Source organism: Puma concolor, chromosome A3 (assembly GCF_028749965.1).
Source record: "Puma concolor isolate L17-30 chromosome A3, mPumCon1.1.hap2, whole genome shotgun sequence".
NCBI lineage: Eukaryota > Metazoa > Chordata > Mammalia > Carnivora > Felidae > Puma > Puma concolor.
In genome coordinates, this window is record NC_141669.1 from 54,773,095 (window position 1) to 54,785,900 (window position 12,806).

The 12,806-nt window shown below is 40.6% G+C and overlaps 1 protein-coding gene across 1 annotated transcript in view; it reads right to left on the bottom strand.

Annotated features, from left to right (window-relative positions):
* The window catches only part of ANTXR1 (ANTXR cell adhesion molecule 1), a 223,029-nt gene that overhangs the window by 145,539 nt on the left and 64,684 nt on the right, over positions 1 to 12,806 (bottom strand). The window contains exon 9 of the mRNA XM_086700957.1: positions 3,144 to 3,204. Within this exon, the coding sequence (XP_086557083.1) occupies positions 3,144 to 3,204 (61 nt within the window). The remainder of the gene's footprint in view (positions 1 to 3,143; positions 3,205 to 12,806) is intronic.

A 12,806-nucleotide genomic window follows, 5' to 3' on the forward strand; every position in this document is an offset into this window, starting at 1 on the left:
CAAGCAAGGAAAAGAAAGAGGGAGGGAGGGAGGAAAGAAGGATGAAGAAAAAAGGAAGGGAGGGAGGGAGGAAGGAAGGAAAGAATCTGTGAATGAATTTTTAGTATTGTTTCCAGATCCACCACCACCTTTTCTATGGGCATGCCTTTGTCAATGCCATTTTTAAAATGTGTGACTTGGGCCATGGTCTAAATATGGACAGTGTTATGTTAAGTGAAATAAGTCACACAGAGAAAGACAGATACCATATGTTTTCACTCTTATGTGGATCCTGAGAAACTTAACAGAAGTCTATGGGGGAGGGGAAGAAAAAAAAAAGAGGTTAGAGTGGGAGAGAGCCAAAGCATAAGAGAGTCTTAAAAACTGAGAACAAACTGAGGATTGATGGGGGGTGGGAGGGAGGGGAGGGTGGGTGATGGGCATCGAGGAGGGCACCTGTTGGGATGAGCACTGGGTGTTGTATGGAAGCCAATTTGACAATAAATTTCATATTAAAAAAAAAAAACATGGAATTGTAAGACATGAAATTAGCTCTCTTACCCTGGACACTTACCCAAAGATCTTGTCAGCTTTTTTTTTTCCTCAGAGGTATTCTTGTTGGCTATGAAGATAGCTATCTGTCCTTGTTTTTTCTTTTTCCTTGCATGAACTGCTACTAAGTCAGGTTTCCCTAAATTGGCATTTGAACCCAAGTTCCACACTTTGTATCTGCCCCATTAAATTTCACCCTGTTATTTGCAGCCTGACATATAAAGATCTGTGCTGGATCTCAGTTTTGTTGTCTGCCCAGTGCATTATCTCTCTGCCTCTCTCAGAGCTCAGTTTGCTGTCAGAACTATGGCTGTTGCTGAGTTGTCGGTGAGAGCCAGCTGAGATCATTGTCTTGGGGGAACAGGACTGTCAGCATAGAGTGCCTTGACCAAGACAGGCCTGGGTGGAGCTCCGAAGCAGGGGCTGCTCTGGGGACCAGGGAAGGGATGCAATTCATAGAGAGGGGAGGGGGCTGAGAAGAAAGATTTCTGGTGAAAGTGAATTTTACTTTTTTTCACAAATTTTTCTAGGGCTCAGTCCCACCATTCTACTTTAGAAATGTGAACAATCAGTTACTTCTTGTTTCTTTTTACCTCCCACACATATTGGGTTCATCCTTTTGCAGGTACTCTGAGCTTTATTGATGTTCTCCCCAATTTTCTTTCAGTAAAGAAAGAAATAAAGAAAAGAAATAAAGTAAAGAAAAAATACGGGCACGTTTTTCTCATCTAAGTATGTTATCAACATCACGATTCTTGCATTGACCTTCAATCCTCATTACAATGATGTTGATGATAATGTCACCTTGCTCTGTACAACAGTTTATGTTTTTCAAAGCACTTTGATGTAAATCCCTGGGTCTTTGCAGTAGCCTAATGAAAATCACACAGTGGGTATGCTCAGGTCTACCTGACAGGTGCTCACTGCCGTGGACAATAAAAAGGGTGCCAGTGCTTCAGGAAAGCCCAACTTACTCTAGAGAATGATCAGCAGTAGCCCTTCAGGAAAATCCATGGAAGAACTTTTGGTGTAAGGATATCTTTCTTTCAGAAGTTTCCTCTTCTCCTTAGTAACGTTATTCTCTAATTAGCATGTTTCAATCCTTATGGTTCTCATTTAAGAGAGATGGGAGCTTGCCTTTTTCAACAGCAAGGGCTAGCTTCCATTATTGTGTCTTATCTTTTTTTCTTTATAAAAAATAAAAGAAAACTGAATTGGGTAGTTTACTCTAATACAGGAAATTACTGTTTGTTTATAAAATATGCAGTATTGCAGATATGCCAAAGATTTAAAAAATGTCGAAAGAAAGCTCCCTTGGATTGGATTGACCAGAGATTTGTCTATTTTATGGGTTCTACCAAAGAAATAGCTCTTGCAATGATTTGCAGTTGAATTGGTCTCATCTGTTTAAATTTATTAATGCATTTTAATCTTTTTTTCTTGTAGTTCCTTAGTTTAAAAAAAATCTTTTACTTCATTCTTAATTACTTATTTTTCTTTTCCATTTCATAAGAAACATTGAAATATGTGAATTTGCTGGGATCAGACTCTGATATTTCTGTGCCATCTTCATGAAATCTATATATGTGGTATTTTCATTGTCTCAAATCTCAATGATATATAAAGGAGAGGTTGGTTGACTGCTCTGTGATTCAAGAATTATTATCTGTTGCCCAAGTAGTTGGGATTTTTGTTGTTTGCTTGCTTTGGCCTTGTTCTCTCTTTGACTATTAGTTTCTGATTTTGCTTCATTTTTAATTAGTTCAAAGGTACTAGGTTAATTTCTTGTGGTTAAGTGAAAGGAGTTAGTAAGGGTCAAATAGGCAAAAATCAGTGCATTGTTTGTTGAAGAAATAATGAATCAAGATACTCAGCCAACATTAAGTGACTGACCATCTATTAAGTGCCAGGTACTCTGTTAGGCAGATAAGATTCTTTCTCTGTCTGCAAGAACCCTACAGAAGGGGAATTAATTATGTTATGAATTAACAGGAATTGTTTTAATTGTCTTTAGACTTTCTGATTCACTAAAAGGTTGCAACACACCTAGTTTGCACATTGCTAAACTGCAAGTCTGGGTTTTCTTCATGAATGCGGTAATTGCGTAATTAAGGAACCTCCCTATTTTCTAATTATTTTAAAATGAAGGACGTATAAAAATTGGGAAGGTGGATTTACCTTGAGCTAATGACCCCTAATTGAGGCTCCTCACTGCACAGACCTCTTAGAAGGCCCTGGCACTGGGTACATGTGGTCATACGCTTTTGTCAAATTTGAGAAGGTAGGATTTTTCAATTCTTTTTCTTAACAGGTTCTTCTGGATCAGTTCCACTTCTAGTCAGAGCAGGATGTTGGTGGTGATGTGTGGGAATGCAGTATTTCTGCGATACCCTCTTAATTAGTTCCCGTGAAAGAAGAGAACTTGGACAGACTTTGTCAAACAACTGACATATTGCTTCTTTCTTTTCTTTTTTCCCTAGGAGCAAATTTATTTAGCAATTTCTATTCCTCTTTCCACCTTCCCCTTCTCCCCACCAATGAAATAAACATGTGATTTGAACTCAAAATACCATCATTTGTATGAGACCAATTAACACTTAATTTCAATTTACCTCCAGCACATATGGTGGATGGTTCAGCTGCTAAAATTTCGATGCAGGACTTCTTCAAAATCTAGAAAGAGAGGAAATCAAAAAGTCAAAGCACAGCTTATTTTATCAGAAGCAGAATTTTGCTTTTAGTTACCATGATAGGAAGGTTCAAGGACATTATGTTGTAGTGGGTGGGTGGGTGGTAACTAATATTAACTATTATTATTTTTATTATTTACTATTTATTATTATTATTATTAACTATTATTAACTAAATATTAAATATTAATATTTACTAATATTAACATCAAACATTTAATGAGCCAACATCAAACATTTAATGAGCCAACATTATGATAGATGCCTCTGGGTGTCCCAAATGCCATGAGAATTATTCATTCATTTGTTCTTTCAGCAGATACTTAGGGAGTCTAAGATATGCCAGTCTTGGTTATGAAAGGTTTAACATCTAGTTGGGGAAATGGGACTTACACTTGAAAAGATAAATAACAATGCCTTGTCATTGTGGTAGGTAGGTGCAGGGTGAAAGGGCAGATACTAGGAGCTGTGGAGTTCATGGGGGAAAGTCACTGAGGGAGGGCTAGTAATTGGGAAGGACTTTACGGAAGAGGTGGGTGCTGAGGGTAGGACTCTGTCAGGTGGAGAGGAGTGAGTTTAGGGGAAGGTTGGGATCCAGGCATGGAATGGCCTAAGCAAAGGCAAGGAAGTAGAAATATATAAACCTCTTTAGCTGAACCTCTTTCAAGGAGCTTGAAAAGTAAAAATAAAAGCGTGATAATAGATAAAGCTGGAGAGGTAAGATGGAGAATCATTTTCAGATCATTCAGAATTCCCTTTTTGTTAGAAAAGTCTGGAAAGAAGTTTCCAGAGACGACACTTAAGGCTGCTTGTTGTGCCTCACTCTTTGGACCCTGATAGCCTCCCTTAAATGAAAATGGACTCTTCCCTCCAAAAGAGTGTCTTGTAGGGTTGAGAGGAGAGTGTCAAGGAACCAACCCCATCACCACACAGGGAGTTAATCAAAGCTGATTCTGGTCAAAGCAGGTTATCTGACTGGTAGGGCATAAGCTTCTCTCCACCATTAATGAATCTTGTGTCTGGTTAAATATTGATTCTCAAATTTCATCCAAGCGTTTTAAACAAGTATAGGACACGGAGTTAATTTACCAAGTAAATGAAATCTTATTTAAGCCTTACTTAATTTGGAAATTGAGATGGTTCGGAGGGCTGAAGGAAACTATGTCTCTATTTATGAAAGGGACATTTGTTGAAGGAATTAATAGTGAAATTATAACATTTAAAGTCTGTAAAAGGAAAAAAGCTTCTTTTGGCTTTAGGAAACACCCATTTGTTTGCATTAATGTATTTATATATGCTTCTTTGTCCCAGCTTAAGTGATACAGACACCATAAGATACAATAAATTACAAAAGGGGGGAAATGGGTTAAAGAAAAAAAATAAGGGGAAGATGAAGTAAGGAATGAGAAGAGCATAAAAAATATATGCTGTGAAGAACTTATGTCCTTGCTAGGAATGGCTCATGGATTTAGTTCTAAGCTTTCCAGTAGCAAATGAGAAGGACAGGCAATTTTTATGAGATTCTCAATCACCGGAATAAAAAACAAATCAGTTTCTCAGAAGAGATAATATTTACCCATTCCAGAGAGAAATCTGGGCATCCTCATAGAGAAGCATTGTGAAAGGAAATGAATAAAATGAAGACCATACTTCAGAAAATCTTTATCTCATGTGCAGATGACAACACACTAAAATTTAGTCATTGAAACAGGCTTTCTCACAATCATGTGTTTTAAGTAATTCTATAGACCCAAAAGTCCTAAGAAGTAATATCTCTTTTTTTTTTTTTTTGACAATTCTAGAATTCAGATTTCCAGCTACTTTTATTCCTTCCCGCTCTTGTACAATTTAAAGGCATTGTCGTACATTGATTTCTCTATTTGTTTTCAGCTTCTACAGGATACCACAGTAGGAAGCAGTTTGTTCCTTTTTGTCAGCATTTGCCTTGTTTCTCTGGCTTCTGCTTTACCCAGCCATTCCTGCCCACCTCAAACACAGGTAGAGCCTCAGATCCCCACCAGTGCCGGGGACTGTTCTGACAGCAGAACGAAATTGCCACGTCTATGTCCATCTTGGGTAGGGTGAGTGGTCCTCACACACCTGGCTCTGGGTACCTGGTATCACCACTGAGCTCCTGAGTCCCCTTCATTGTCACTTTGACTTGAGATCAGGGCCCCCGAGGATGTATGTGTGGCATCTGTATTTCCCTTCCACCTTCTCCACCTTTCCCATTCCATGGTTTATCCAGACCTTTAGGTCTCTTATGTAGGTAGCAACATCCTAGGGCTGGGGCTTGCTAGAATACTGGTGTGCAGGGGCTCATATCCCAGAAGACAATTGTCCTACTTGAATCATGATGACTGTTTACTCCCAACCACATTTGCTGCCACTGGGCTCTTCCTGCTTTCAGCTGGTGGATGCCTTGACTGAGGGAGGTAGCCACCCCTTTCCACATGTCCTGAGGCACAAACCTCCAAACAGGCCACATTGGAAGAAACAGAATTAACCCATATGGAGAAACTTAGTAAACAGTGGCATCAGAACAACACAAAGCTATTTTTTTTTTTTATGTTTTAAATAAAATTCCTCAGGCACATGGCATCTCTTAATAAATCGTTTTATCATCCACAACTAAAGATTTCAAAATAGCCCAAGAATAAAAATTGAGCTATTGGATCTATCCTGTCCCCATTCCCAATCTCCATCAAAACACACAAATGAAATTTTCACCCATGTACGTTCCTGACTTGGAACCAACATTTTTGAACCACCTTTAATACTGAATCAGGGGTCGGTAGAGGAAACACCCGTGAATCTCTGACCACAAAGACACACTAGCAGGTTTTGTCATAATAAACACATGCTGTATTATTCTCTCAAAGCGTCTGCAATTAGTTGATAAATCTAAGGAGTGTATGAAGGGCCAAAAAATGTCAGCCAAGCTCTATGATTCAATCCAGTAAAAACACAGCTTTCCCAATCTTAACTTAAAACATCTGGAAGGGATACACTGCAGCCAATAGAGCAAAATTTATCAGTGAGGGGGATGGGCAGGATTTGTCTGGGACTGCGGCTTATATTAGTTTGAAATGTCTGGTTTCAAAAGGTAGGAAGTCACAATGGCAGTAGGTGGATTTGGGGGGTTCCCTTGGTTATTAGCAGCCCAGACTATAATCAGTCTGTCTGAGCTGCAGTAGACAATAGATTAGTTTAGGGTCTGGCGACTGGATAGGAGTGATAGGGGCAGGGGATCTGTCCCCACCTTGAACAGTGGTAGTCATGGAGGATTCGCATAGAACATTGGGAAATTGCTTGAGGGAGTGGAATGGACTCATACAGGGTCAGGGCGATGTTAGAGGTGACAGTATAACTGGCTTCTTATGGAGACTGGGCTAAGACCACTATATGTCTCAAGTATAATCCAACGTGAGGAATGGGTCTTGGCCCTGATTGTAAGCCCTGAACTATCATCATACAAATCCTTTCACTTCTCTGAATCCCAATTTTGGAGAGCAGTTTAACATACTGAGGATAGCTTGGAATCTAGAATCAAATGGCTTGGGTTAACTCCCTCATGAGCAGTGTGACCTTGGGCAAGTTCCATAACCTCTCTGAGTCTCTGTTTCCTCATTTATAAACAGTACCTACTGCATAAGGTTGTTGAGTTGGGAAGGTTAAATGAGAATACCAGCAGTGCCCATAGCACAGTACCTGGAATCCCAAAAGTTCTCAACTAATGGTAACTATTACTCTGAAGAACTTGGGCCCTGGAGACAGATGAGATAGATTTGGGCTCTGAAAAGATTTATGTTCAAATCTGAGCTACCACTTACTGGCCGTGTGGACTTGGGCAAGTTATTAAAGCTCAGTTTCCTTTTCTGTAAAAGGGGGATTAAGAAATACGCTGACCTCAAAGGGCTGTATGATGGTAAAATGAATGACTGACATAAATGCAGAGACATTTAGTTTGTAAATTCAACTGGACTTTGGTGGTCAAATTCATATCAGATTGGAGAGTCAGGAAGGGAGTGAGTTCAAGGAAAACTGGCAAGGGTTTTGGTCTTACAGACAGATCTAGACAGATGTAAAGGGTCAGTAGATAGTCATTTAATGACTCTTGGGCCACCAGCCAACAAGTGTCCTTCATGAAAATAAGGTACCAAGAAATGTGATCAGAACAATCTTAATAGTAAAGCACTTAGGAGAATGCCTGACATATATACCATCAGACAATGGTAGCTCTTATTATTACTTTTGTTAATACTACTATTATTTCTACTTCTCTTGGGCAAAGACAGTCAGTAGCTCATTCTATGCTTCTATCCCATCACCCATCCCTGGCTCCTGCTTAATCATATCTGCTGAAAAAGAAACCCAAAAGATGGCTAATGGTATTTTCCTGCCAGCTTTTGGACCGATTTCAAAAAGAAGAGATACGGGGAGGCACGTTTGAAATCCACAAAGAACTATATAAATGCAATGTGGTATGGTTACTTTTGCTCACTTCATTAGATTGTTGGGGGAGTAAGAGGAACAACAGATATAAAAGAACTTTGCCAAGTAATAAGAGCTATTTAATATATTTAAAGTGAAATCTATTGTGGACCAGTCCAGGTTGTATATAAAGGTTTATGATTTTTTTTGGTTCCTAAAACTGTAGTGTCCTTTTTTTTTATAAAGTTTGCAGTTTCTGCAGAGATTTCTGAAGAATCCTTAAATAATTGTGGATATTCACATAGAGTTATCAGGAACCCCTCCCTTACCATACACACACCTAATTTTTTTTCCCCCTAATTGCTCTGCCTCCTTCCCCAATAAACAACCGATTTTTATCTACTTGGTCATTTCCTGTTGAAATATTTTGTTGTTGGGGCACCTGGGTGGCTCAGTCAGTTAGGTGTCTGACTTCAGCTCAGGTTTGTCAGTTTGAGCCCTGCGTTGAGCTCTCAGCTGTCAGCACAGAGCCTGCTTTGGATCCTCTGTTCCCTTCTCTCTCTGCCTGTCCCCTGCTTATTCTCTCTCTCTCTCTCTCTCTCTCAGAAATAAACATTTTTAAAAAAAAGATTTTTTTGTGTCTGTAATAAATACCAGCCTCTTTCACCCATTCATACTATAGGGCCTTTTGCTTCCATGCACCTGTCAGAAAGTCTTTCAGAGCTCGTTCCTTGGTGCCTTAATTGTCATGAAAGGCACATTCTGGTTTTAACGTGTCTGGAGCGTGAAGTAGGCTGGTCCAAGTGTGGTTAAACCACCTATTGACTGATTATGTCTATGTCGTTCTCCAAGAAAAAACTTAGCAGCTGTCCTTAACCTCACCATCACCCTTCAAACTGAATATAGATTTTGCCACCCCACCTGTGCCCTAGTGATTTTACCAATAAAATATTTCTGCATCCATCCACATTTTCGTATAGATTGCCATCCTTCAGAGGACTTATTGTAGTTTATAATTATATATATATATATTTGATTGTTTGGTCATTGTCTATCTTTCTCCTTAGACTATGAACTCTAGAGGTGAGGACTGCATTTGTTTTAGCCATCACTACAATCACAATGCCTACCTGGAACATAGGAGGCACTAAATAAATATTTATTGAATAAATGAATAAATGCTGTATCTACATGGCTTCATAAACTGGCATTCTAGCATATTAGGTATTGGTTTTCCTTTTTCTCTATAAATGCAATTTTAGGGTCTTTTAAATAACAGGGCCATATTCTATACTTGTAACACCTCCCTCTTTTATTTTTAATCTTTAAAAAATGCTTATTTAGAGAGAGAGAGAGAGAATGAGCTAGGGAGGGGCAAAGAGAGAAGGAGAGAGAAAATTCCAAGCAGGCTCTGCACTGTCAGTACAGAGCCTGACGCAGGGCTTGATCTCACAAACCATGAGATCGTGACCTGAGCTTGAAATCAAGAGTTGATTACTTAACTGACTGAGCCACCCAGGCCCCCCACACATCGCTTTTGTTATTAAGCACCACCACTGTTGGGCACTGCTTTCCCAGATGACCTATTTCAATAACTATTTTTTTTAATGGCTTATCTTCTCAAACAGTAATGCTGTAGGTCTATCATGTCCCCATGTCTAAGATCTAAACTGGCCCATTTTGTAAAAGGCCTTGACCCCTTTGCTTGAGAAAAATGGAGAGCTCTGGGCTTGGGAGATGAGACTCAGGCTCTCACAGAGGGCCACATACACTATTATAGCTGATGGTAGAATGCACATTGGCTAAGCCTGGGGACCACTGCTTTTAGAAAACGCTTAGGACATACAACTGTGTCATTCATGCCTTCAGGATTTGCAATGTTGCCTCCATGAATTTTCACTTTATTTGATCTCTAACGAAGTGTCTTTTAAAAAAGATAGTCACCTTTCCTAATTAAATTCCACTCCATACTTTAAACCAATAATCAGAGCTATTGTTAACTATGGATATTATCCTAGATCCTTGTCCGTTGTACAGAATCTGCATTTAAAATAAAAACCTACTATTATACCCTCATCCTTCTGGGATTCACATATGATTTTACGTATACTCAGACATTACGCCGAATAAATACTCTAAGACACAAGAAACACAATTTAAATGGATTACTGAATTTTAGACAGTAAGGCTTATCCTCAAAATATGCACAAGTTTTTGTCTGAGGGGAGAGGACCCAGCTCACTTAAATAAATGTGACTCTTGTCTCCATTAGCTTCACATTCAGTGAGGGTCTGGTGTGAAGGAGCATAGCACAAACAAGATTATGAAACCGAGGAAATTCATTCCCCCCCACCCCCCACCCCCACTAAACTACTTTCCTCTCCTGTTTGCAGGAGGAAAGCTCAGATAGCTGTGAACTCCAAAATGTGGTTTATTTAGGAAGATGAGCTTGCTGACCTCCTGAATATTGGGGAAGTCAGTGGCCCTCCTTGAGAGCTGAACCCTGCAGCATTTCACCGGTTTTTGTTCTGAATTCTGGTGTTGCTTTTACAATGGGTCTTAACAGATTCCTAGATATGAGGAGGAGCCGCTGGAGGAGTGGGGGTGACCTGAGGAGTAACCGAACATCCCCTCTGCAACCTTGGGAGCTGCGTCAAGCTATGGGAATTTTTATTACATTTGGACTCTTCAATAAGCCAGATAGAAATAATAGCTTAGTTGAAATGGCCTGAATGTCTGCAATGCCTGAGTCTAATCAGTAACTGCTGAGGCAAATGTTTTTTAGAAAGATTTTCTGCTCACTACAGAAACTACAGTTGATTCTTAATTTATGTTTTGTATCCAGGCCTGCTAATGTGAACGGAGCCCCAAATGCCATCGTTTTATAGATGCACTCTTGGAAGAGAGGGTGGGGGGAGGACCGAGAGGATTTTGCAAGAAACAGCCACAAAGCTGCCCACTTGTCATGACGTGTAGGTCACAAATGCCATGCAGCCCTCTGCGCTGCTTTCTAATGAATAAATATGCAAAGCGTAGCTTTGGACACCATGAAAAACATAACAAATGGGGCAGTCTCTGTGATTGCACTGTTTAGCATCTGACCAGGATGAACGGCAGATAGCATGAAAAAGGTCCAAGTGCCAAGCCAATGATGCCAACAGTTAGTGCCACTGGGGTTCAAGGCAGGGAGAGTCCAAAGTAGAGGAGAGCCCAGGGCAGGCTCCTTGGAGAAGACAGGACTCAGTAGGGCCTTGAGGTCCAGACAGGCTTTGGGACAGGATTCAGATGGGGCAAAGGAAAAGAAGGGGATTTCCTCCGATCACAAACAAGCCTGACTTAAGAGGACGGCTGCTGTTGCTGAATTGGGCCTCGCCCTCTGCTAGCTCTAGAAAAAGGGTTTGTTCAGTAAAGTCAGGTACTTTCCAGGACTGTGGGAATCCGATGTAGATTTTGATTGGAGGAAAACCCTTAGCAATTCCTGAAAAGGTCTTGGAAGATGGGCTTTGCCTTTTGTCATAGCTTTGTTAGGACCTGGGCCAGACTAGGGGGTACAGGTCTTCTAGTTCCCATGAGTGAAAGGGAGAAATCAGCACAGAATCTGGTTTTCATAAATAAAATTATTTCATATGCATCACGGAATAGATTTATTCTTCAGTTTCACTGATCTTACAGCTTCCTTGATAACTGGAATGTTTGTGCCAAAACTTGTGAGAAATCCTTGCAAATATAGTTGTGTTTGCTCAATACTTGTTTATTGTTGATCAAACATGCAGAATGTTCTATGCACTGATTTACCCTCGCTTAATAGGAAGCCCAAGACAGGCTGAAATATTTATCCCAGGGAAATACTCCTAGATGGGCATGGCTTGGTGCCGGCCATTGGGTTCTCCTTCTCATAGACTGCACACAAAGTGGGCACAGCTTGGGGGAGGAGCTGGCATCATGGTAACCAGGCCAAGTGTTGGGATTCAAAGTTGAAGACCTATTTCAGTGGTGTCTGAACCCAGCTTTCATGCAGGTTCCCGTTTCACTGCCTGCAGCACTTTTGCAAAGGCAAACAAAGACCCAGGAGACTTGCTGGACCTTTGCTTCATATTTTTGCTTGAGGGCTGGCGCTACACTTACCAGTTGTGGTCAGTGGAAATTCCCCGAAGAAGCCACAATAAGGGAAGGCAAAGGAATAGTTTCTTCCTTTACAGTTTTACTGGCTTTAAAGGCTACAATCTTTCAACCACCCAAAGTTTGTCTTAAAATTTATCAACCGTATTCTGCAAAAGCAAGTAGAAATTCTGTCCTCAGAGGTAGAGTCCTGAGCATGTGTGGAAAGAAAGACGTTCTTTTCAGCCTGTGTTGAGCTGCCAGCTTCTCGTGGTGGTAGAACTTCATCTACTGAGCAGAAATCGGCATTTTCCAAAGTGCTCCCCCATCTAATAGTAAAAGGTGAGGAGCTCCCCTGCCCACCCACTGTGCACTCTGCTCAGACCACGTGGGGTTTGGCCTTGCCTCTGCTGTGCCTATGTGCACTGCATCACATCATTTCACATTTTTGGTCCTCAGGGTCCCCTTCTCTGAGATGGAGCTACTTCCTGGCCTACCCACACTATTGAGTAGAGCCCTTTGGCCATTCACATTGTGGGCATTAGAGATGGAGGTGAGTGTATTCCGGATCACTGCTCACTGCCATGTGGCCTTGGATAAGCTAGCTAATCTCTGTCCTTATGGCATCTACTTTTGTAGAAGAGGTAATGGAATCCACGCTAAATGGTGGTCGTGGGAATCTGATGAGACGCCTATGTAAAATGATCTGCACAGTGTCTAGAACCTCAGAACTCACTGTCATGTTTACTCTCCTAAGGCAATAGAGGCAGGACAAACCCAGACCCCTAACAGCTATGTGTTCTTGGGAAAGTTATCTGAGGTTCAGTTTCTTCATCTGTGGAATAGGAATAAGAACATTTTCTTCACAGTGTTGTTATGGTGCTAAAATGGGACCATATGAAATGGGATAAATGAACAACGTCTGGTCCCAAATACGTTATCTGCAGCTGTCGATTTCTCTCTGCCTTTTCCCTATGTCCTAATGAAGAAAGACTAAAACGGGAAACAAGTGAGAACGTGAAAATAACACATTATACAAATCTAGTAGGTAAG